At 44.9% G+C, this 25,445-nt stretch overlaps 3 protein-coding genes across 6 annotated transcripts in view; 2 read left to right on the top strand and 1 right to left on the bottom strand.

The window, feature by feature from the left end:
* LOC119323023 (putative lipase ROG1) overlaps positions 1-1,864 on the top strand; it is a 5,538-nt gene extending 3,674 nt beyond the window's left edge. For 2 of the 4 annotated variants that reach the window (XM_037596579.1, XM_037596582.1), the window contains exons 9-10: positions 1,152-1,249; positions 1,363-1,864. In XM_037596579.1, the coding sequence (XP_037452476.1) occupies positions 1,152-1,249; positions 1,363-1,437 (173 nt within the window). In that variant the 3' untranslated portion in view covers positions 1,438-1,864. Of the gene's footprint in view, positions 1-1,111; positions 1,250-1,362 lie in introns of those variants that run through there. The other 2 variants (XM_037596580.1, XM_037596581.1) reach the window with 2 other exon arrangements.
* Positions 1,865-2,600: 736 nt separating this feature from the next.
* Positions 2,601-5,816, bottom strand: LOC119326176 (deSI-like protein At4g17486). The gene is made up of 4 exons (XM_037599878.1): positions 5,500-5,816; positions 4,447-4,734; positions 4,274-4,354; positions 2,601-3,114 (listed from the first exon to the last, which is right to left on the bottom strand). Exons 1-4 carry the CDS (start codon positions 5,615-5,617, stop codon positions 2,984-2,986), a joined length of 618 nt encoding a protein of 205 aa, XP_037455775.1. The 5' UTR covers positions 5,618-5,816; the 3' UTR covers positions 2,601-2,983.
* Positions 5,817-16,181: 10,365 nt separating this feature from the next.
* LOC119322787 (3-isopropylmalate dehydratase small subunit 1-like) lies at positions 16,182-22,468 on the top strand. Its single transcript, XM_037596304.1, has 2 exons — positions 16,182-17,013; positions 22,085-22,468. Exon 1 carries the CDS (start codon positions 16,263-16,265, stop codon positions 17,004-17,006), a length of 744 nt encoding a protein of 247 aa, XP_037452201.1. The 5' UTR covers positions 16,182-16,262; the 3' UTR covers positions 17,007-17,013; positions 22,085-22,468.
* Positions 22,469-25,445: the final 2,977 nt, after the last annotated feature.

Here is a 25,445-nt window from a genome sequence, read left to right as displayed (position 1 = left end):
TCCAATCGCCGGACAGGCCCTCTCCTGTCGCCGCCCCGCCTCTCGCCCCGTCGCCGCCCGCCTCTCGCCCCGTCGTCGCCCCGTCGCCGCCCCGCCTCGGTTCGTTCTGCCTCGGTTCGTTGCAGCGGTGCCTCCAATCGCCGGACAGGCCCTCTCCTGAGCCTCGTTGCAGCGGTGCAACATGGACTTATAAGTCCCTGTAAACAAACAGGTAGGGACTCGGGACTTATAAGTCCCTGTAAACAAACAGATAGGGACTTATGACTTATAAGTTGGGACTTAAAAAAGTCCTAGGACTTATGAAACAAACAGGGCCTTAGTTGTGATTTGGACTTTTCTAGCTGTGTTATTTGAATTATTATTTGTTTGTGTGTACTAGATTGGAATTGACGATGCTGCATTTTCGTGTTGATATGCAATATTGAGAATAAGCGTCCCAGCTCCTGTTGGTTTCGAACACGACATAACTAAGCGGAAAAGGACAAACATTAGTATTGACAGCATACTTATCCCATTTTTGTTTCTTCTAGCATAATTTGAGTTTAAAGTTGTAACTTAAAGGATGCTACGACATTGCATGGACTATATGTAAAAAGAAAAAATAAATCATGTTGATTTGGTGCTCTAACTGAACCTGGGTTTTACACTTATCTCCAAGGGAGGGCTGAGGTATGCTGCCTTCAGTTTTACACTTTCTTCGCTTGATCCAGAAAACTAAAGCAAACTATTGCTTCTCAGTCAGGGCATGGGAACATCCGGACATGACACCAATTGTCATGCTGTGGTTGTTTAACGTGCCGTGCCATGTTGCATAGAATCCCTGATTACACCCCATGTTTCCTGGGGTGCGTATGACTCTAGAATGTTTAGGTGTAACATGATGTCGGCAGATACGGTCAGAAATGAGAGCATGTTCAAGGACAGTTATCAGACTAATCCAGATAAATCATTGCTCCTACCTCCCTGTTCACTGCCATGACTTCTGGTTGTGATGTTCCGTGTTGGGTCTTGTGGTTGTGCTGTCATCTTTTTCTATGCTTCTTTTTTCTATTGGGAGAAATCTTTTTCTGTGTAAACAAATGACTTTTCTATGTAAACAATCTTAATGCAGACGTGGACCTGATGGGCTAACTTTGCCTGAAATATTGCAGAACGGCTTTTGAGAGGACTTAAGCGTGTGTCATGGGAAAAGGTGGATGTCAGCTTCCATAATAGCAAAGCAAGATCTGCTGCACACAGTGTAATTCAGGTACGTCTTTGGCTCTCAAACGGCCATCCATGCTCTGATATCCAACAGCGCTAATGTTTGGGAACATTGTGCTGAGGCTGAGGAGTTGTCTTCCTATAAATTGGAATTTCAAGCAGGTAAAAGATCCCGTCATGCATAGCGAAGGGGCCGATGTGATAAAGCATATGATCGACCATTTCGTTACCTAGTGGACAGCCCCCCATCTCTGAAAACAAAGATTGTGTTGTGATCATACACGAGTTGCTAACTGCGGAGTCGCGAGCCTGGTGAGCACATTTATGGTAATCCCAGGAATCAAGTGTCAGATAGACGGCGTTCAGAACGTCGGAAGTGTTTGATAGATAAGTATATATATATATATATATATATATATATATATATATATATATATATATATATATATATATTTTATATATATAGGGTCGTGCCATGTCGTTTACTAATCTTTCGCAATTATTATGCAATATGTATGTTGTGCGGTGTGAGCATAGTATCGGCTTTGTGCTTGTAAATGTCCACAATTGTTTTATCAATGTTGATACGTTTGGCGTGCCTTTTTTAAGGGGAAACATCGCAATGATAAGGGTTGGCAGAGATGCAAAGGCACTGCTGATATTTGACAAACCTGATGGCAAGCGATCTTTATTTTCTTCCTTTTCCACTTTGTATATGTGCTATCTTTTTTTTCTGATCGAGTGGCAGAAATGACTGCCTTTTCTTCTTCACAAAAAAACACGCACATTCTAATTTACACGCACATTCTAATTTACATTCTAATCTTCACAAAAAAACACGCAAAACAAAATTCAAAACTGCTAGCTTAAGAATCCTCTGAAGAAAAGGAACTAATCACAACAGGAATACTTGTAATTTGAATTCTTGCACATTTCATAGAAAATATATCCTAAAAAACAAACTCACCTCCCGAAAAAAAAGAGAGGAAATTTTAAGCACAAAATCTTTTGTTTGTACATAGGCCACAAAAATGATGCTATTTTCCCTCAAAATTTGCAATCACATAGGAGTTGAACATTTTATACATGCCTAATTGTTGTGACATTTGATAAAACAGTCTTTTGCACCAGTTAGCACACTCTTCCGGATGCATCTTAGTTATACCTGATTAATCACGAATCGAACAGACCATTGTCAATAACCATGTACTCCCTCCGTTCCCAAATATAAGTCTTTCTAGAGATTTGAACAAATGACTACATACATAACAAAATGAATGAATCTACACTCTAAACTATGTCTACATACATCCGTATGCTGTAGTCAATTTGAAATGTCTAAAACGACTTATGTTTAGGAACGAAGGAAGTAATAGTACATGGAGACGACAGGCCTATGATAGCAAGGACATGGAATTTCATTACAAGGCTCAGGCGAGCATCGCCAAGGCAAACATTCCCATTCCAGCTCGTTTAATAAAATATACAGACTAACATCAGTACCAGGCTCAACATTTTCTGAGTATGATACAACAGTCACTGCGCGAACTGGTAAACAACAAGTAACTAGACTTATCTTTTGGACAAGATGGCCAATTCCTATCTGTACACCTGCTAGAAAGGCAAAACTCTGTGAAAAGTGATAGGTTGTACCAGTGGCAAGCTCCACGGTTCCGACCTGTCACTCAAACCACCCAGAAACATCGCATCATCGCCCTGGACTCCAGTGGTTGCAGTTGTAATATGTCAATTTTGCAGAAAAAAAAAAGCATGGAACATGTCAAAGAAGATCTTTGGCTAGCTTTAATGGCACTTCTACAGGTTGCAAGTCAGTGGATGGTGCTTCCAACAGGTGCTTGTCCTCATCACCCTCATCGCTGTTCGAAGAAGATACCGAATCCAAATCATCATCTGCATATAGTGTTTTAAAAGGAAACGAACAAGATGGTCAATAAGATCGCACAAAATTATCATATACTATAGGATAACATCACAAAGTATTTACACAACCCTCCATTCTATATGGGTCTTACAAAATGTGGTTGTTTACAATGGTAACCTAGATGGGTAATTATTCTGCTTGAACTGATTATACCAGAAGATAGAAGATTAGCCAGTAAAAGAACTCTTAATTCATGCAAAATCATAGTGTAGTTTTTAAGTGTCAATTTTGGTCTTGATAATGTTGTACAACTGGCAACTGATAGCTTTGGACGCTTCCTCCACCACTAGGTTTTCCTGATCCAAGCATATAGCCACCGTTCTGGGCAGCCCCGTGCAAACTATTCCGTGTCGGGAATAGATGATTGGTATGATGAAAACTACTGGAATACCTTAGTTTTGCTCATTCAGCATGAAACCAAGAAAACTTGCCTCATTTCAAGGAAACTTAATACATTCAACTATAACTACACAAAACTTGGAAGATCTTAAAGCTGCATGAGTTATATGAAATGTGAAATGCCGATACGTTTCCATGTGTTGCGAAGCGTTCTCATAAGATTATCCATTTTAGATATAAGAATTAATAGAGATCTGCGGTAAATGATAGGCTCTAAAGAATGCCGAAATAGGATTGGTTCCTTCTTCTAAAGATCCGAGACTGGTAAACGTATTGCATAATTTAAAGAAGCCCATTCCATTTCTAGGCGTTATTCAGAATGATGCCTTGAGCGATAGCACATTCTGATTCTTCTATAACACAATTAATTACCATTTACTACTAATTGCTTGATCATGTGCAAGTTACCAATGTGCATAACACTTTAAGGTTGATGGCACTAACTGTTCAAACAGAAAGGAGGATATATAAATAAAGTTATGAATAATTCTGACTACCGTGCAAGACAAGGTGAAATCTCTAACCTCCATGGAAGAAAAAGGAAAATGACCAGATCTTAATCAACATGGTGGAGCTTATATTTTGCAAAGGAAAGCAAAGTATACAACAACATTTCATTCTTAGCCTCATGATATTTCACAAGAATGTCACACTAACAGAAAAAAACAACATGTCAACATATAGGTTTCTTTTGAAAAGAAATGGAAGAAAAGTTGAGAAGATACTGACCAATAACTGGACGAAGAGTTGGGACACGTCCAACAGGAGAAACTTGGACACTTTCTGGTAGTAGGCAGTCAAAAACTGAGCCTGGAGTTTTGAGAGAGAGAAAATGCAACCATTTAGCTATGATTTTCACCAATCTCAGGAAGTACGTAAACATATATGATAATGATACCAACCTACTCTGGCCAACCTATTCACCCAGCCAGGGATGGGTTTTCCAGTCAAGTTCCTACAGACATCATCTGTGAAATGATTGCAGTTCTTCGCAATCAAATTATATGTATTGCCATGATACTTCCCTGCAAGTCTTTCAATGAACGAGCGGAAATCTTCCCGAGACATGTCAGTTGTGCCTAGCGACACCGTCTTTCTATAGACAAATCCAGGGCAACATTTCGATTCCACCTCAAATACACCGCTGGATGAGAAATCATGTGCTCCAAATCCATATTCCATGCCATGAACTACTCATTTGGGAAAAATGGGTAAAAAAACATGAGTTCACGCTTCTGTAGATCATCTAAGTATGACATGCACATGGAGAAAAGGAACATATAACCATAGCAAACATAAGTGAGATGTTCCACAGTTCCACACATAACATAACCAGCCTGATTTCCGCAATGCATACAAATACAATGACATAAACCTACAGTCAGTTTCAGTTCTTGAATTTTAGTGTACGCCAAAACTAACACTTATGGAAGTATTTTCTTCATGCAAAATAGAATATACCAAGACGGATGTCATGCACATTTCTCCTGGAAAATTTTCCCAAAAAATACTTTATTTAAAGGAGGATACCCCCGGCCTCTGCATCAATCGATGCATGCAGCCATATTATTAAATCAAAACGTGACAAAGTCATGACGTCAAAAGAAGCTCATAAAATGAGCAGTACTCGAGAAAATACATTGTTCATTTTATACTTGTTTCCCCTTTCCCCCCTATTATTTCTCGCGCATTGATCAGACATGTCAATATATTTTTGGAAATCCTCCAACAAAATTCATTATTAAGATTGAGGTAACCAAAACATCTAACTGAAATTGATCATAGAACAGCAACGTTAATAACAAAATTGCTCAAAAATCACCTTAACGAAATTGTTTTTAGGAAAACTGAAACAGCTCGCATCTCAGTTAAATCCATAAGCGTAATCATGCTAACAGAGGCAGAATCACGGGAATGGAAGAATCCGCATGAAGAACAAAGGGAAGAAGCAATACCTTCGATTCCGGAGTGGAAGACGCCGAAGCCGAGCCAGTAGAGGTAATCGTTGACGGGCGTGAGGTCGTATACGTTGAGCAACACCGGCGTCGTCGGGCCGTCGTTCCCGGCCTCCATCTCCTCCCGCCGGCGAAAGCCAACGAGCCCTACAGATCTCGCAGCCCGCCCACCATCAACTGGCAGGGAGGGCTAGGGCTAGGGCTAGGTTGGAGCGCGTGAGCCGGGCGACGACGACGCCGAGACGGTGGCAATCGAGTTTTTTTTTCTGTTTTCCCTGGAATTGATTTTTGATTTTCTGATTAATTAGGGGATAATGAACGGCCGCTTCTTTTGACCATGTGACGCTATCTTCACGCCCAGCTGTTTTGGTGCCCCCGCCGGCGACGGTACAGTTCAGTAAATCTATATCTATACTACTATTAATCTATATCTATATCTATACTTCTATACTTCTATACTACTATTAAACAAGCAAACATTATTTTTATTAAGTGCATCCCGCTTAAACGTACACACTATAACGCAAAGCAATCAGAGCCTTACGATTAAATCCGTTTATTAGATCTAACCATTAAAATGATAAATAACCCTGACCAAAAGTACATTTAGCAATTTGCGGGGGCGGACGAAAACTCTGCCAACCGCGTCCGCTAATCCACTAATCCATCTCTCCGCTAATCCCTCCATCACTTCCGCTCTGCATCGCACATCCTTCCTTCGCCAGCTCCGCAGCGGCCGCCGCGCGCCGCCCGCGAACTCCGCCTCCTCTCACGAGTCGTCGCCCCATTTGTTCTCCGAGCGCCGCCGCCCATCCCGCTGCGCTGAGCTCACACGCCGCAGTCGTCGGCGCCCCTCAATCTCTCCTGCGACCATGGCGCCTCCTACCGCATCCCCACCACTGTCACCGACCTGGCAGCTTTGGCCGCTCCTACGGTGTCATCCTGGACGAATCCTGGACGAATCCGCTGTCAAACGCGTCTGCGCCGTGCGTTGCCGGAGGGAGGGGCCGCATCAGCTGTCGCTGCCGTGCGCCTGGCCAAGCGCTGCGGCCAGGGAGCGTCGCCGCGCCATGTGTCACGGTGGGCGGACGAAAACTCTGCCAACCGCGTCCGCTAATCCACTAATCCATCTCTCCGCTAATCCCTCCATCACTTCCGCTCTGCATCGCACATCCTTCCTTCGCCAGCTCCGCAGCGGCCGCCGCGCGCCGCCCGCGAACTCCGCCTCCTCTCACGAGTCGTCGCCCCATTTGTTCTCCGAGCGCCGCCGCCCATCCCGCTGCGCTGAGCTCACACGCCGCAGTCGTCGGCGCCCCTCAATCTCTCTTGCGACCATGGCGCCTCCTACCGCATCCCCACCACTGTCACCGACCTGGCAGCTTTGGCCGCTCCTACGGTGTCATCCTGGACGAATCCTGGACGAATCCGCTGTCAAACGCGTCTGCGCCGTGCGTTGCCGGAGGGAGGGGCCGCATCAGCTGTCGCTGCCGTGCGCCTGGTCAAGCGCTGCGGCCAGGGAGCGTCGCCGCGCCATGTGTCACGGTGGGCGGACGAAAACTCTGCCAACCGCGTCCGCTAATCCACTAATCCATCTCTCCGCTAATCCCTCCATCACTTCCGCTCTGCATCGCACATCCTTCCTTCGCCAGCTCCGCAGCGGCCGCCGCGCGCCGCCCGCGAACTCCGCCTCCTCTCACGAGTCGTCGCCCCATTTGTTCTCCGAGCGCCGCCGCCCATCCCGCTGCGCTGAGCTCACACGCCGCAGTCGTCGGCGCCCCTCAATCTCTCCTGCGACCATGGCGCCTCCTACCGCATCCCCACCACTGTCACCGACCTGGCAGCTTTGGCCGCTCCTACGGTGTCATCCTGGACGAATCCTGGACGAATCCGCTGTCAAACGCGTCTGCGCCGTGCGTTGCCGGAGGGAGGGGCCGCATCAGCTGTCGCTGCCGTGCGCCTGGCCAAGCGCTGCGGCCAGGGAGCGTCGCCGCGCCATGTGTCACGGTGGGCGGACGAAAACTCTGCCAACCGCGTCCGCTAATCCACTAATCCATCTCTCCGCTAATCCCTCCATCACTTCCGCTCTGCATCGCACATCCTTCCTTCGCCAGCTCCGCAGCGGCCGCCGCGCGCCGCCCGCGAACTCCGCCTCCTCTCACGAGTCGTTGCCCCATTTGTTCTCCGAGCGCCGCCGCCCATCCCGCTGCGCTGAGCTCACACGCCGCAGTCGTCGGCGCCCCTCAATCTCTCCTGCGACCATGGCGCCTCCTACCGCATCCCCACCACTGTCACCGACCTGGCAGCTTTGGCCGCTCCTACGGTGTCATCCTGGACGAATCCTGGACGAATCCGCTGTCAAACGCGTCTGCGCCGTGCGTTGCCGGAGGGAGGGGCCGCATCAGCTGTCGCTGCCGTGCGCCTGGCCAAGCGCTGCGGCCAGGGAGCGTCGCCGCGCCATGTGTCACGGTGGGAGATAAGGTCCGGCCGTGTCGCTCTTCACTAACGCTGCCATGCGCCTGACGTGGGCGGCCTCCGCCGCCGACGAGAGCCGCGGTCGCTGCGGTTAGAGATGCCAAGGCAAAGCTGCCCCCGGACGGGGTTGCTCCTGCAGTGCGGGCCATGGCCGAGAGCGACTCCAATGAAGCCATGGCCGTCGTCACGAGGGCGAGCGTGCTGCGCCAATGGCGGGTGCCCCAGAGGGTGCCGCCAAAGCGCACGGCAGTGGACAGGCGCTGAGCAGCGGGCGGTATTGTGGGATCTGGCAGCTGCCGAGAACCTGCGCGATGCACCGAACCTTGATTCCCACCCACTGCACGCAGCCGGCCGGCTCTCACACATCCAACCTCCACGGAGAATGCGACGTTCGTGGTCGCTGCTCTCACCCTTTACAAGCGTTGTATATTTGTGCTTGCAGCTCACTGGCTTGAGAGGGTCATCCTTGGGAGAGGATGAATGGCCCAAGGCAATGCTTGTTGCAGTAGCAATTTATGACTAGCGCCGGGCAGAACAATCTCTCAAATGAACAGGGGACCTCTCTTATTGACAGCATAGATGTTAATCAGTTTGTTATTCCTAAGGTATGGCACATGTGCTTCATAGTTCTTGATTTGTTTTGAAAAAAAAAAGAAAATATATCACCATGGCATGCAGCTAATTTCAGGGTTATAAGTTAGGCCCACTCTTTCCTCCTACAAGATAGTTCTTGCATGTGCGCTAATGTACTGATGTGTATAGAATTTGCATGCGACATTCTTCAAGGCAATAAAATGTGTACACTTGACCTTCTGCGACATATGTTACATTTTAAACTGAATTACCGAGCTACCTGGATTCAGTAATTTAGTCGTTTCGTGATATTGCAGATGTTGTGATACTATAAAGCAAATATAATTTGAAATATTAGTTTGTGCAAGGGAAACTGTCAGTTAAAGTTGTAATTTTATCTGCTGCTATTTTTTAAGGATGGATTGAACTGAATACTACTAATATTTTCATTATTTCAGTCATCAAAGATTCAGAACTCTTGCTCTATCATGGGCGTACTAGCAGTGTGCTTTTTCATTCAACCTGCACAAAAATATGGACCTCTTATCATATTGTGGAGATCCAAAAACATCATCATACCTGTTGAACTCAGATTTTACAGTTCAGATACCCACGCTAAACGTGTACGACCGACAATCTGCTCAGACAATCTAGATTGGTTATCAAAATTTCTTAGCAAAGCTCCTACAGAAGTTTAAGAATATGTCTGCTACGTATATTTTGATGTTCAAACCATATCTCCCGTCTCCTTTGCCTTGCACAAATTCATTATATTTGCGAGTATATTCTGCAGTTTGTATTCTTTAACTTATATATATCAAGGTATTAGTTATTTAGTTTCGCTTCCAAAGAGAAACCCCGATTGGAGAAAACAAACGGGCCTCCATTGGTTCATATTTTTTAAATATATTTTGCTTACGGTGCAGATGAAAGTTTCACTGTGCTATGGTTCTAAATTATGTAATGGCATCTACCACTTGATGACATGTGCTGTGACTAATGAAGTTGCATAAGAGCTCATGCATTCGTACTACTTTTAGAGATTTCTGGGCACTTACATGTGAGCAGAATTTTGTATTTTGGTCCTGATTGGCATCTTCCTTACAAGGGTTAGCTTCTATTGGTTCCTCTGTTCACTTTTTTTTTCTGACGAGAGGTTCTGCATGTTCCCTCAGAGAAGCCTTATGTTCTCCTCAAAGAAGCCTTATGTCCAAGAATAAATTACCTACGTTTGAGTGCGAGTAATGTACAGAATTTGTAATTTTTCATTTGTATTTTTTTTCCTCGAAGGATAATTGGGTGGTTGGTATTCAGCTATTTTTTATGTGCTGATAATGTTTTTTGTGCATATCAATTAACTGTCCATTTACATAAAGAAAGAAGTTTGTAATTCTTTGCGCCAGCTTTGAAGCTTTTCTTTCGTTGTCATCACTTTGTAAAGAATAGTTTTCCTTGTACAATCACCAGTATGCGTGCAAAATAGTAGCACTATACAAAACTGCCATCTTCTAGCCTGAAAATAGAAAGCAATACGATGCACATTTTTTGTTGCCTTCATTATGTTATTACATTATTGAATTTTGTTCCTCCTGTATTTAAATAATTGCTTCTTAGGATAAACTCGAAAATCACATTGTTATACGTGCGTTGCACGTGCATGACTACTAGTCAGATAGAAACTCGCGTGAAGCTCTTTCCGTTCAAAAAAAAAATCAAAAGTTTCAAAATTGTTTGAATACATTCAGACGGTACCGCTTGTAACCCTTGTAACATCAGTTAAATTTGATGCACAAAATACCACATTAAACTTTGACTAACGCCCACATGTATGGGCGTCTGGCAACTCGCCCACACGCATGGATCCTCGTCCAACCAATTCTGCATGAATCTTGACGCGTTCTAGCAGTTTTTGTGTGCCACGTATGACTGGGCTGGGATGTGGGCATTCATCCGGTCGCCCACACGTTCTTTTTCACCACACGAGGGGCTGATGTGTGGGCGTTTAGCAATTCGCCCACACACCAGTTTTCACGCACGCAGAGGGGCTGGTGTGTGGGCGTTTATCACTTCACCCACACGCACGTCTCCTCCCCACATTCAAAGCTGTCAGTTGGCATGTGTTTCTGCAGGGTACATGGCAACTGCCTTAGCTTTGCTTGTAAGCAAATTGCAACTCACTTTTACCCGAGTTGCCATGTGTTTTTGCATGGTACATGGCAACTGCCCTAGCGTGCACGTAAGCAGATGGCAACTCTTTCTTTTACATGGCAACTGCCCTAGCTTTGCTTGTAAGCAGATGGCAACTCTCTCTTTTTACCCGAACATATTTTTTTGCCATGCCTTTTTTGTAGTGCTACATGGCAACTGCCTAGTGTTAGTAGGTGGCAACTCCTAAAGTTTTGAAATCATGGCAACTGCAGTAGACCAGACCATACATGGCAACTGCAGTTGAGCAACCATGGCAACTATAGTTGTATGACATGGTAACTGTAGTTGAGCGACATGGCAACTGCAGTTAAATGAACATTGAAGAGGTTCCAGACCATGGCAACTGCGGAGACACGTGGTGGCTGTCACGCGGGGCGTGCGGGACCATAAAGTAGGAGGCCTGATGTACGGGCGTGTGGGCGTTATCTATTTTGCCACATGTAAGCATGTGAGAGGGACCGCGAGGAAAAAAAGGCGTGTGGGCATTACTTGTTTTGCCCACACGTAGGCGTGTGGGCTGATTTTCTTAAACATCACACAAAATGTGTGGGCAGACCCCTTAACACCCACACGTGTGGGCTTTATCGGCGTCCTAAACTTTTAAGAAGGATCAAATATTTCGCGAGGGCATCTCCAAAGCATAGCCTTCAAAGTACCACTCTTGAATGACTTTGTGGTATTGACCTTAGCCATCGCCGGTCATTTAGACGCTTTTGATAATCCGTTGATCTCCTTCTCGCCAACTCACATCCCCCCTCCTTCAGTTTCATGTTTCTCATTGCCGTCTTCAGACCTTCATCTTTTCCTACTATCTTCTTCCTTTTCGACGCCTTTCTGTTGTGATCTAACGACGACATAGTTCTCGCTCAACCTGGTTCGTTTGGGGAATTGGCAGCGAAACACGATACAATGTGCTTGCGTATATGCTAACAGTAAATAGTTATACATACTCATTTAATTTCAATGAAGCATTTTTTGTGAATATTGTTGCGTATCATTTCATTGATAGGATGAGAGAACATACATGGTGTCGCTCGAGGGGGCGTGCACACATCGGCGTCCCCAGGAGCGTGGTGTGAGCATGTTGAAGGTTGCTCAGCCTCGGTACAAACATTCTAGATTACAGGGATAATTAGTGCTAAGCCTTGAGCACCGGCTTTAGACCAAAGCCGGGCTTCCTCCTTGATGGTGTGGACAAGGGCGTCAGTAGATGGTCGGAGGCCGTCGAAGAGAGCGGCGTTTCGATGCTTCCAGATGCTCCAAGCGGTGAGGGCTATAAGGGCGTTGAGGCCTTTCCCCAGGCTTGCCGGAGAAGCGGCCAGCGAGGCAGACCACCACGGGAAGAAGGACGTGTCAGCGCCAGGCAGAAGCACCGGGAGCCGACACCAGGATAAGATCTCATGCCAGGTGATCTTCGAGAAGACGCATTGAACAAGCAGGTGATCAATGGTCTCGAACTCCTGGCCACACAACTTGCAATGGGGGTCGTGAGGTAACCCGTGGCGCGCTCTTTGTTCCGCAGTCCAGCAGCGGTCCAGGGAGACTAACCAGAGAAAGAACTTGGCATTTGTCGGCGCCCAACACTTCCAAATGGGCCGCCAATTAGGCGCAGTGGTGGAGCCGAGGAATAGGGCTGGGTAGACAAAGGTAGCTATGTATTTCCCGCTCTGAGTCCACTTCCAAGAGATCTTATCGGGCATGTCGGAGAGTTGGATCTGCTGAATACGCCGCCATAGACCAAAGTACTCGATCGTGGCGGCCTGTCCCAAGGAGCCATGGATGTCGCGGATCTAGGCCCGGTTCATGATCCCGTCAGGCACTGACCTGTTGCGTCTACGCCTGCGCGGAATGTGAAGTAGAAGTGTCGGCGCGATCTTGGCAACGGTCTGACCGTGGAGCCAATGGTCGGTCCAGAACTGCATTGAATGACAAAGACTTTGGGTACACTTCCATTTAATAAAAATAACCAGAATGAAGCATTGTAAACATTAAAGATAGCAATTTCATTTGTGTATATGTGACCGTATACATTAGTTTTGATTGCGGTGATTAATTGCACCTTTCTCGGAATTTGTATTATATTAGAGAATAATTCCTGACATTCTTGGAAAAATCCCGAGATTATTATAAAATAGTTTCTAGAATTATTACAATGACGCTCTCGGTTTTCCACTTAAGATAAAAAACATCACGAAATGTGTTGAAAAATCTCTCAGATTGATTTACATAATTTCCTAGGAATTAGTAATGAAGGAAAATTCCTGGGAACTTGGTACAAACAAAAAATATTAGATGTGTTATATGATTCAAAACATAGGGCTCAATCAAATCTGGAGATTATTATTAAAAGGTTCCTAGAAAATATTAGCATTTTTTACTGTAAAAAATATTTTTTGTTTGAAGATAAAATTATTACCACGACGTTCTCAGTTTTTCATTTAAGATAAAAATAACATGGAATATCTTGAAAATTCTTTGAGATTTGTTTACATATTTTTCTAGAAATTAGTATCATAAGAAATTTGTGTTTTACTAGAAAGGTGTAACTTCGTAGAATAGCGATGAATTTGAAGAAATGACATTGATTGACGATATGACCATTACAGAAATAAATGCATCTAGAACAAGAGTCAAGAATGTGCTGCAGAATAAATGCATCTAGAGTCGATAAGGTGCTAGAGAGTGGGCAAGGGGATAATTCGTGCAGGGAATACAACCCTCTATATTTGTCCTAAATCAATGTCATAAGTAAGAAAAATACCCTCATACTTGTTGGTAATAAGCCATGCCTGTGGCAGTGGTGTCGGTGCGTGCGTTCACTCGAGTCCGGCACGTAGGGCAGAGCCGTTGGCAAGTGTGCCGGCCAAGTCTGCTAGTTGCATGCAGTTAGTTGGTCACGCCGTGCGGACCGTGGACTCGGCAGGCGCGGCGTCGTGCAGCCGGGTCGTGGGCTGCATGCGTACGTGCATGTAGTTAGCTTCGGGTGCGGTGGATGCATGCAATGGGTTAGTGGCCGAGAGTTCAGGCTGGTGATGTGTGCGTGCGTGCGTACTATCCTGGGTATAAAACCCCCTCGTCATGTACTGATCAAGATGCGCTGGTTTGTTGCCGCGCCACGGTGATGGTATGTGCCGAGCCGGGGGGCTAAGGAAGATGTAGTCTCCGTTGGGGTCGTGGTATGTGCCCGGTCGATGTGAGAGTTCTTCCAAGGTTGTGCTGCGTGTGTGCGTGTGTACCTCCATGTATGTGTGTTTGAGTAGTTGAGTTGAATAGAAGCCAACATACATGTCGTTCGGTGGTCGGGGCGTTCGTTGCCGGAAAATTCTGTTCATCTTCTTCTACCTTCGTCCGGCGTTCGTCGCAGGAGGGCGGTTCGGCGTATGTCGCCGGTGGGTTTGTCCCAACAATACTAATATAGCAGTACACATCCCTATGTTTTGTTTAATGGTAAGATATGAGGGGGTTGCGCCCACACATGCTCCTAAGCATTTTCGGTAAACATGCGAATCACTTTGCACATTTTCCCCACGAGCAACTCCAGCAACCAGGGTTTCCATCGTTTCCATCCCCCCTCCTGCCATCGATCTACCTCGCCTCTTGTGGCCTTAAGGCTATAGAGACACGGTCGATCCCGACCCTTAGCGGCGGGTGGGTTCTTGCTCCATTTTTAGGGATTTTTTTAAGTTAGTTTGGGATTTGTGTCTTGCTCGGGAAGGCGAGGCGATGACGAGTCCCTGAAGATGGAATAAGGATCTCCCCATCTAAACCCGTCTTGACGATTCGCCTAGCGTCGTCGGAGGGCATGTGGAGGTGTGTCCCCGCCGAATTTCACTGGATTCGATCAATGTTTTCTCTTCGGTGGATCAGTATAAATTGAGTATTCATGTGTCTACAAGTTTGATCATTCGTATCTCTTCATCGGTGACGGTTGTTGTTCTGGTGTACTAGTCCTTGTGACCATATCACAATGACTTTTTGATTGTCTACTACAACAAGGTTTGCTCGGCTTCACGAGGGGATGACGGTGGCGGGCCTTCATCTCACTTCAGTGCTTATAGTTGTCCCTAGGGATGCATTTTCGGTTACTTCTAGTGTTCTTTGTACTGGCATAATGTTCGATGAATTGATCAGAAGTTTTTTGATAGAAAAGACAGAGTTATCACTTTAAACCCTAGCCTAGTCTTATATACCCTTGTCCAAAGCCAAACACGCAAGTATATGAAAATTACTAGTTAAGGGGTACCCCTTGCAAAGGCCAACATCATCTTCTCAGGCGCAAACAAAGTGGCTTACTTCGTGTGCGTCTCTTGTCGCAACCTGAGTATTTTTCCTTTCTTTGTATATTCGTTTATTCAAAACGTTTTATCTCTTGAACCATGCATTCAAATCCTAAACTGTTTTCACTATTGGACTGTTGCGTCGAGATTTTTAAAACTAGATACCATGTTAATAGGTTTCAATGAACTTTTTTTTCATGTTGGAAACTAAAAACAAAAAAAATCCGGTAACAAAAACGAAAACAAAAAAAATCAACTAATGATAAAACTGGATAATGAAAAAAATGAAAAAAAGAGCCAAGAAGCACAATTGCGTTTTTTACCTTTCCCCCTTTGGAGAAGCACATTTTTTTTTCCAAAAAACACAGTCGTGCTTCTCGCGATTCACAAGAAGTATTATTGTGATTCTCGTGAATGTGAAAACATATATTTTTTTTCCTTTTCGAGAAGTGCTTCTCACGGATGCAAATCTGTGCTTCTACGAGAAGCAAACTTGTGCTTCTCATGAAAGCACATATTTTTTCTCCTTTTTGGAAGCATAATTGCGCTCCTCGTGGAAGCAAATATGTGCTCCCACGACAAGCACACAAACATATTTATTTGCCGAGCATCACAGCTGTGCTTAGAAAAAGAAACCTAAAGAAAACATTTTTTCTTCAAAACGTAGGAAAAATCAGGGATAGACCAAAAAGCCAAAAAAAAAAACCCATTAAAAACCAGAAGACACATGAAAAACAGAAAACCCAAAGAGAGCGTCCAACATGCGATATGTGGTGTCGGCTGGATGCATCACTTGGCGTGCTCTCAGCCCAAAAAAGGACCCTTGTGGTTCCTGCTAGGGCTAACCTTTAGTGTTTTGTTTTTAATAGTTTAGATTGCTTACCACATGTGTCACATGATGAGGACTAACCTTTAGTTAATTGCTCTCGCAAGTCTAATTGAAATTTTTGTACCGTATACTTGCTTGTTTTTAAGCCGAAATGAAGCCTGTCTTTAAAAAAACCGAAACGAAGCCTAATCAAAAAAGATCCAGCCCAACATCCAAATAGTCCTATAGCCCAGAACACAATGATGGGCCGACAGGCTAACGTTTCGTGGCCCTTACGAAACGAGAGTTTTTTAGAGCCCTCGCCGCATCTCTGAAGAGGCAGACCGCAAAACGAAAGGACGCCGCCGGCCCTAGTTCGTTGCAGTGCCTCGCCTCTGCAGTCTCCACCACACGGACTTGCCACCATGACGACGGCGGCCCCTCTTTTATCGTTGACGGATGCGGCGACGGTGACGGCGGCGCTAGCCCCCGGCAGAGCGCCCACCAGAGCCCGCATTCAGGCCGCCCCCCGCCACCACGCCACCGTCTCGCTGAGATGCCACCGCGCTCGGCCCCTAACCGCGGCCGCCGCCACGGGCGACTCGCCGTCGTCCGCCGCGTTCCACGGCGAGTGCTTCGTCGTCGGGGACAACATCGACACCGACCAGATCATCCCGGCCGAGCACCTGACCCTGGTGCCGTCCAAGCCCGACGAGTACCGCAAGCTTGGCTCCTTCGCCTTCGTGGGCCTCCCCTCCGCGGCCTACCCGATTCCCTTCGTGGCCCCAGGCGAGGAGTCGTCCCGCTACGCCGTCATCATCGGCGGCGCCAACTTCGGGTGCGGCTCCTCCCGCGAGCACGCGCCCGTCGCGCTCGGAGCCGCCGGCGCGCGCGCAGTTGTGGCCGAGGGCTACGCCCGCATCTTCTTCCGCAATTCCGTGGCTACAGGGGAGGTGTACCCCCTGGAGCTCGCGGACAGCGGTGCCAGCAAGGAGTGCAAGACCGGGGATGTGGTCACAGTGGACCTCGATAACTCGGTCTTGATTAACCACACATCCGGCAAGCAGTACAAGCTGAAGCCTATTGGTGATGCAGGCCCGGTTATTGAGGCCGGGGGGATCTTCGCTTATGCTCGGAAGACTGGAATGATTGCGTCCAAATCTGCGTGAACAAAAAGTGAGTCTTCTTCTACCCCATTTTAAGCCACAGGGTTTTCAACATTGTTGATTCGAATTGGTGCTGTGCTTTGTGTGTTACTATGATGCGAACCTGAGATTATTACATATTTAGACGAACATCAGTTTTCTGCCAGAACTAGGATTATAAGATGATGCCTATTTTGCACCAAAGAGGGTCAGTAACCCCAATGGTCCATGTAGGAAATTATTGAACGGTGGATCAAGAATCCTAGGCAGGTGATTGTCAGATGAGCCAATTTAGCACTCATTTATTTTGATTGCGCTAGAATGGAATAACTTACTTGAAAAGTTAAATTCAAAAGGTTATTTATTGAAGTCAATCTGATGCTATGTTGTTTTGTTGGTCGCGAGATCTTATGGGTTTCACCTCTGCCTACCCCAACTTGTTTGGGACTAAAGGCTTAGTTGTTGTCGTATATGAAGTCAATCTGAGTTGTGAAAGGTTCAATTTCTGCATCAGTTTTGAATATTCATTTAACCTCATTATCTTTGTTCTTCCCAAAATATACCTAAATAACCCATCCATCGATCAAACATATCATGTGGATGTGATAACTGTTTACATGCTCCTACAGCCAAAAATCCTGGGATCAGCATCCCATAGTAAATCTGCACCCTCATCCTTAATCCTGGGGAATTCAAGTAGCAATGGACATAAACCTAGAAGCCTACAGCCTCACTGGCGCTTTTGGGGTGTGCCTCCTACCTTGCCCCCCACTGTTTTCTCAAGTTCTGCTTTCTCCTCCCGGCCAGATTAACTCAACTCAAACCATTTCCCTCAAAAAGGAAAAAAAATCAATTCACCCGCTGATTCGCTCATATCCTCATCTAACTCGATCATGTCTCCTGGTTTATTTTTGTTTGCTCCTCGGTGGCAATTTTGTATTTTTTGTGCATGTTTGGTTACTCTCTGGACTTTGCCGCACTTTTGTGCCACAGCATGCCACAGTTTTTGTGGCGGCCAAATTGGTCGCCACACTTGTCGCAGAAGTTGGCTAGCAACTAATTCATTGACAATTTACAAGTGAGGTATGTGATTAAAAGAAGTGTGGCATGCCATAACTGTACAACCAAACAATTGCCACACTTGTGGCAGAAAAGTGTGGTGAAGTGGATGCCAACCAAACATGCCCTTAGGCCACAACTCACCTTACCCCTCAATTGTGATTTGGCTCCCGGTTCATTTGCTTTTGGCATCCATTGTACACCGCAAGCCCTCACATTGTAGTGCCATGACACTCCAAGTGCCAAGCATGAGTTGCAATCGCCTCCGTTTCTATTTACCTGGCATGTTGTGGTAGGATCAGCAACAACGCATAATGAGGTTATTAGGAGCTGTAGGTCTATCAAATTTATTTGTTTGTTCAGTATAAAAATCAGATGGTTATTTGATACTTGGGCTTAGTTTGTGGTTGCTGAACTGTACTTTGCTAAACTTATTTTATAATCTGTTGAGGGAAAATAACCACAAAAGCAGATAGAAGTTGGTTAGCTAAATGGAAAAATAGGCAAATCATCATGTGGAGACCTGGACCTGATAGGATTCGGAGTCTCTGTGTTTACTGTGCTAGACCTTAGATCAGTCGCTAGCAGGCAAAGTTTGAAGATGAAATATCAAAACACATGTCATTTATTAGTTATTACATTGCAAACATAAGATCCGGAGTACATTATTACACACACCGCCTGAAAGCCAGTTCAACAATGAAAAGTTCAACACAAATAAGATAAGGGAGTCCATCAACCCACACAAGTTGAGTGAAGACTTGCGACCCTAAGTGTTAATCCTTTTCAAGGTCGGATTTCGTACATAAAACGTAGCGTGGTGAGTACATTGATTGTACTCATAAGTCATAAGTTATACCAGGAAAGAGCAATACATGCTTGATGTCCTATGTAGGCTTCTAGGATTTCTTTTTTGTGTAGAGGCAGATTTGAAGTACCAATAATAAATTTTCTTGGAAATTACTTATCTCTGTTTTTTAGGTACTTTATTAAAGAGCGCAGGGCTTGATGGACAATCTTCTAACTAACCTACCCATATTGGGTTCACATCAACTATGTAGCTTGATGCACATGCTTTAAACATGATTTCATTACAATTGTGCTACTTGAGCCCAAGTGTTCCCCAAGACATTTTTAAGTTTGAAAACAAGATGAGAGAAGATCATCTATCTGTTCTATACCCAATAGCTCAAAATGTCTGTAATCAGGTCACGGCTAATTGCCTTGATCACACTTTGCAGAGGTGTGCATTTTCCCCACATGACACAATCAATCTTCTGTGTTGGTACACTTGCGCCCGTGATAAGATCATGGCGAGGTCTTTCGAAAGTAGCACCCTATGTACTCGATCCGCCAGCAACTATGTAACATTGGCCTCTCGCCTTACCTAAGTAAGGGTTTTCCTGCTATGTACTTGAACAAGCAAGAGCCCAGATGGCATGTGGTTGTACGGTAACCTTTGGGGCTCCATTGAAACATTGTTGATCTTTTTGACCCTCGGTGGCGGTCCTCACGAGTTCTTGAGTCTGCACTTGTTTTTGGCTTGTATCTCTTGTCAACGCTCCCGACCTACCAGTCTGTCCTGAGAAAATCATGTTTTTCTTTAGGCGGTGTGTTGACAAGAGTTGCAGCAGGAAGCGGCTGCAGGCTCAGGAATTGGTGGGGACCGCTACCCAGGGTAAAAAAAGAGATCGATTTATGTTTCGGTAGAACCCAAAAGCTTATCTTACATCCACATTTATATGGACTCTGGCTTAGGTCAAATAATTAGCAGTAAACCCTTACTTAAGTATTGCCATTCGGAGAGGCCGATATTTCATGGCTGCGGGCAGATCTAATATAAGTATATGCTGATCAGGAAAGACCCTGTCATGAAGGATTGGTTGTCAATCTAGTTGATTAGTCATGCCCTGGTTACAAGCATTTTGAGCTATAGTAAGTCTAGAAGAGCTGGAGGATCTTCTTTGTTTTGTTTTCAAAATAAAAATATTTTGGTAGTACACTTGTGAACTCAATGTTGTATACTTGTTATTAACTTATGCTGAATGTTTTGGGACCCTATAATCCATTAGGGCTCTCATATATAGGTTAGTTGGAAGGATCATCTATCTGTTCTAGACGTAATAGCTCAAAATGCATGTAACTGGGGTCACGGCTAATTGCCTTGATTCACACTTTGCAGAGGTGTACACTTTTCCCACATGATACAATCAATCTTTTGTAGTAGATCCGCCCACAACTATGTAACATTGGCCTCTGAATGGCCTTAGCCCAGGGTTTCCTGCTATGTATTTGAACAAGCTAGAGCCCATATGGCTTGTGGTTGTACGATAACCTTTGGGGCTCCATTGAAACATTGTTGATCTTTTTGACCCTTGGTGGCGGTCTTCACGAGTTCCTGAGTCTGCACTGGTTTCCGACCTGTAGCTCTTGTCAATGCTCCTGACCTACCACTCTGTCCTAAGAAAATCATGTTTTCTTCAGGCGGAGGCGGAGCGTTGACAAGAGTTGCAGACGGGAAGCGGGTGCAGGCTCAGGAATTAGTGGGGACTGCTACCCAGGGTAGAAAACAGATCGATTGATGTTTCGATAGAACCCAAAAGCTTATCGTACAGCCACATTTTATATGGGCTCTGGCTTCGATCAAATAATTAGCGGTAAACCCTGTATTGCCATTCGGAGAGGCTGATGTTCCATAGCTGCGAGCGGATTTAATACAAGTAAATGGTAATCAGGAAAGACCCCGTTGCTAAGGATTGACTGTCATGTGGGGTAAGTGTAGAACCTTTGCTGAGTGTCAATCTAGTTGATTAGTCATGCCCTGGTTACAAGCATTTTGAGCTATAGTAAGTCTGGAAGAGCTGGAGGATCTCAAAATGAAAATGTTTTGGTAGTACACTTGTGAACTCATGATGTATACTTGTTATTAACTCATGCTGGATGTTTTGTGACCCTATAATTCATTACGGCTCTCATATATAGGTTAGTTGGAAGATTGTACATTGGCCCTAGACTACTTGATATTGTATTTTGGAAACTATATAAGTTATTTCCAAGGATTATTGGTCAAATGGGCTTTATACACAAAAATAAATTCTAGAAGCCTACATAGGACATGCCCCTAAGCTCGTATTGCATCTCTGTTATCTCCTCTGGTATTAACCTGTGAGTACATTCAATTTACTCACTCTCCCACTATGTTGTGGAGAACGATGCGTGAAATGGAATAATAGGTTAGGTTCGAGAGTCTTCACTCAACTTAGCTGGAGGATTTGTGTTTGCGATGTAATAAATGGCATGTGTTTTGATATTTCATATTCGAACTGTGCATGCAGTGATTGATCTAGGGAATAGCACGGTAAAAACAGAGACTCCAGATCTACCGGATCGCCACATATACTAAGGCTCAGTTTGCGGTTGCTGAACTGTGCTGTGTTGAACTCTTATTTTATAATGTGCTGTTGGAAATAGCTGCGAAAGCAGAGAAAAGTTGGTTAGGTAATCCACAGCCTTCATGAGATTTTTTTATTGTCCTGATGTTCAGAGTTTACTTGACCTGGCTTGAGCAAATACAACTATCAACATCGGCTAAAATTGATGCAAGGCATAGCTCAAAATTGTTAGTTGTATATGAAATTGCAGGGGTTTGATATCCCACCGAAAGCTACAAATTAGTCACGAGTCATAATTGCTCTTATCAAGCAGTTGTTTAACTTTGGGTTAACATCACCAATGACCGACTGTTCGGGCAAACATTGATACTTGGTTATTTGTTTGAGCTTTAAATTATCAAGTGATTCAGCCGTTTGAAGAAACTTAGCGTGTATTTCAGTTTCATTTAAATTGGCTTGAACTTTCATTTCTTAATTATAGGAGCATGTTTTCGTAGCTAGAATGATAAGCATTTACTGTCGTATCATATTAATATAATGGCACTAGACACTGAACTGCAGACTCCAGATTTTATGACCAAGTTCTTCCTCATAGTCGTACCGATGTGTATCATATTTATGTGATGCTAACAATGTGACATTGATCTCCAGGTAAGCTTTATCTGCCGTCAGATTAGTTGAGGCCTTGCGGGTGGCATGTAAGACTGGTTTATGAATAAGAGTTGTCGCACCTCTCTCCGGAGGTGAGGTGTGATTGTCCAGCAGTTTTGCTGCTACTTTCGCATTGGCTTGTACCAGTAATACTAGGTTCGAGGGTCTGAACTTTGTTGTATTGAATGTTACACCCATGTAATAGTTTTCTTTGCACCTGTTATCTTTGATGTCAAGTTAAGTGTACTTCCTGTTCAAAAAAAATAAAAAGTGTACTCAAGCACTGGCTTATGTTTATTGATTGCAGTGGTGGATTGTATTCAGTTACTTTTGGTGTTCCTATTCATCAGTGAGAAAAGGAAAATCCACTTGCTTTTGTCTTTCGATCACACTCGTATTGAGGAAGGGGATTGTTCATTGGATATTGTATAAGATTACTACTCCCTCCGTTCGGAATTACTTGTCGCGAAAATTGATGTATCTAGACGTATTTTAGTTTTAGATACATCTATTTTCAAGATAAGTAATTCGGAACGGAGGGAGTACTCTGTAAATATGCATATAGCCTTGTTTTGGGAGAGTTTATTTCTCCTCTGATTGTAAACCGCTTGTCTATATTTGAGTATAATCAAACACAATAAGCTACACTAGTGTCAAAAAACATCTTAAATTATGGGACGGAGGGAGTACGCATCAAGGCTGAACGCTCTGTGCTAGCAACGTCGGCGCCACGTCGGCGCTGGACCTACGTGCTCGCAATCTAGGCTAAATTTGCGATGGATCCTTTCCTTCCCTGCGAAGGTAAAAGCGGCTCCGGATTTGACCTCTCTCGTTTCCTCAAAACCCTCTCCTTCCGCCTCCGCCGCCACACCCCTCTGGTTTGAAGTTCACACATGCGACCTCTCTCCCATGTAACTGGCCGGCATGAGTGTCACCAGCGGGAGAGCATGCAGCCACACCAACGTCGTTGCCTCGAGGGAGGAGTGGGTGGGAGAAGGCGGCGGCGGCGGCGGTTTCGGTCTGTGATCTGCTTCGACGCGGGAGGCGGCGGACCGATCCAGCGGAAGTGGCTGTTGGGAGGATGGGAGGAAGAAGCCAACTGAGGGCCAGCAGGTCTGGATCCGTGTGGCGTCTCCCCCGTCAGGTCTTCAATGCCCGCCCCCTCCTTTTTCCATCTCCTCCCTCTTGATTCTTGGGTGTTATTTCGTCAAATCGGGGTGATTTTAGCTTCCCCCAAAGCAACACGCTCATCACCTATGCCCATCCTCCTTGTCTCATTATCGTCTCCATCAGGCAGGTGAGATATCATGCTTCCTCTCTGGGTCTCTAATTTCATGCTGCTATTCTACTGTGTGTTGTATGCCAAAACTTATTGGAGAGTTGAGTGGCTTTCAGTGGTCTGCACCACACCGGGTGTGGTGGCCGGTGGAGTTGACTTATTAGCTCGCATGCACTTGCTTAATTAATTTTGCATGGCGGTGATGATTTCCGCTGGTTTTCCATATGACTAGGTGATTGTCCGATGGGTTATGCGTCCATGCGCGTAAATAATCAGGTTTGTGTCAAGGACACATGATTTTCTCTACTCCCGCATGTCCTCTGCTGTATTTTCTACCAAGGACGAAAGCTAGAGGTGGATGCAAATTTCTTGCTCATGGGTTGTTAATGAGGTAACCTTCATGGTGAATTTGTTAATTCATTTTATGAATTAATAAGTAAAACATCTTTTCTATTCGAATTGAATCTATTCAAGGAGCCTCTCAGGCAACAACAACATCTGCTTCTTGTTTCGGTTATAAAGCTTGGGCTGTCTAAAGCTGAAAAATTCAGTGATGTGTTATATGTACAGTATGAGTTTCACTATTATACTTGAAAATGTTGATGTGTTGTTCTTTCCCCTCTCGCACCTATAGTTATGGGTTCACCAATTATACTATACTTATTCCATTATCTTCAGTATCAAGCTGGTATCTCTTGATGTGTGCAATGGTCGAACAAATACTTTATGATATGATTTTTTTCCTATCAAGTTGATACTAGATTTGTTTGTTGGTTTGTGCTGTTCATTAGTTCTTCCTTCGCTTGATGTTCAGCGCGTTGGTGCTGCATGGAAGCATTGGAAGCGAAAAAATATTCACATACCTAAATGTAAGTGCATCTCCCCGTCTTAATTTAGGTTGACCTTGCAGTCTCGCTTACCTGTTCTGCTTCGCCCATCGTTCAATGTAGTTTATGTTGAATAGCTAGGTTGGTCCATGAGATCAGAAATTGTACTGCCGTTTATTTAACCCAGCTGCTACATTGTATATTGAGTACAAGTGCGTCGTTTATCAGTCTGCACTTCTGGACCAAAACCAGTTTTGCATGGTCATTTCTTTAAAGAAAGGTTCAGAGCTTCTCCAGAAGGAAAGGAAAAATACCACCTGAACTTTTAGCTTTCCACATATGTGTGATCACTTGCTGAGTTTTCCACGTCATAAGCTTTTCTTATGAATTTATGGGATTTTAGATTTTAATCGGGTCTCGCAGTTCTGAGTTTTAATTCATGTGCAACAGTCACAAACAGATCTGTCTTGCATTCTAAATATTGCAGCCTTGAACTTATTTACATTTCAGTTAACTTTTGTTCACAAGTGACTGCCACTGTTCTGAATCTGCAAATTGTAGTTGAATTCTTTAATACATCTATGCCATCTATAGAAAAGCATGTCCTCACGTGGCACTGTGCAAGACCACAACGATGAACATCACTTGGCGAACAAGTCTCGAATCAATTTCGATTTGCGATGGTCTGCTCAGAGGGCGTTCTGGCGATGCGTGGTTCCGTCCTATTTTAGTAGGGATGTATCTCTTCTACAATCTTTTGGTACTTTTGTAGATTAGGATGTTTATTTTTTTTTATCGAAAAAGGCTTTCGCCCCGCTTTATAAATAAAGCAACCACCAGGCACAAATTATTAAGGTAACAACTGAACACACCAACACAACGCCACCGCAGACAAGGTCCAACACTCACACACACAAACATATAGGCCCAAGTTCAGCTGTGGGCACAACATAACAAGCCCAACACATGAGCATGACAATACAACACATAGACGGCGGTGGCGGTGCCGAGATGACGACGATCTAATCTGGTTTCGGTGGTGGCGGGGGAAGCGGTGGAGCCAACCAGAGAGCCATCGCACGAAGCTGGGTGATGATGGTGGTGATGACGTCTCTCTCCCTGGGACGGCTAAGCGGCGGCCAAAGCTGCAAGTAGCCAGACCATTTGAACAAAGCGTCAGTAGCACGACGAAGAGGAATACGCTGAATCACAAGTTTATTCCTAACAGTCCACAGCGTCCAGGCAAGCACCCCAA

The sequence above is a fragment of the Triticum dicoccoides genome, chromosome 6B, assembly GCF_002162155.2.
Source record: "Triticum dicoccoides isolate Atlit2015 ecotype Zavitan chromosome 6B, WEW_v2.0, whole genome shotgun sequence".
NCBI classification, from domain to species: domain Eukaryota; kingdom Viridiplantae; phylum Streptophyta; class Magnoliopsida; order Poales; family Poaceae; genus Triticum; species Triticum dicoccoides.
Note: the sequence above shows the minus strand (reverse complement) of the source record. Positions and strands in the feature narration are given on the sequence as shown.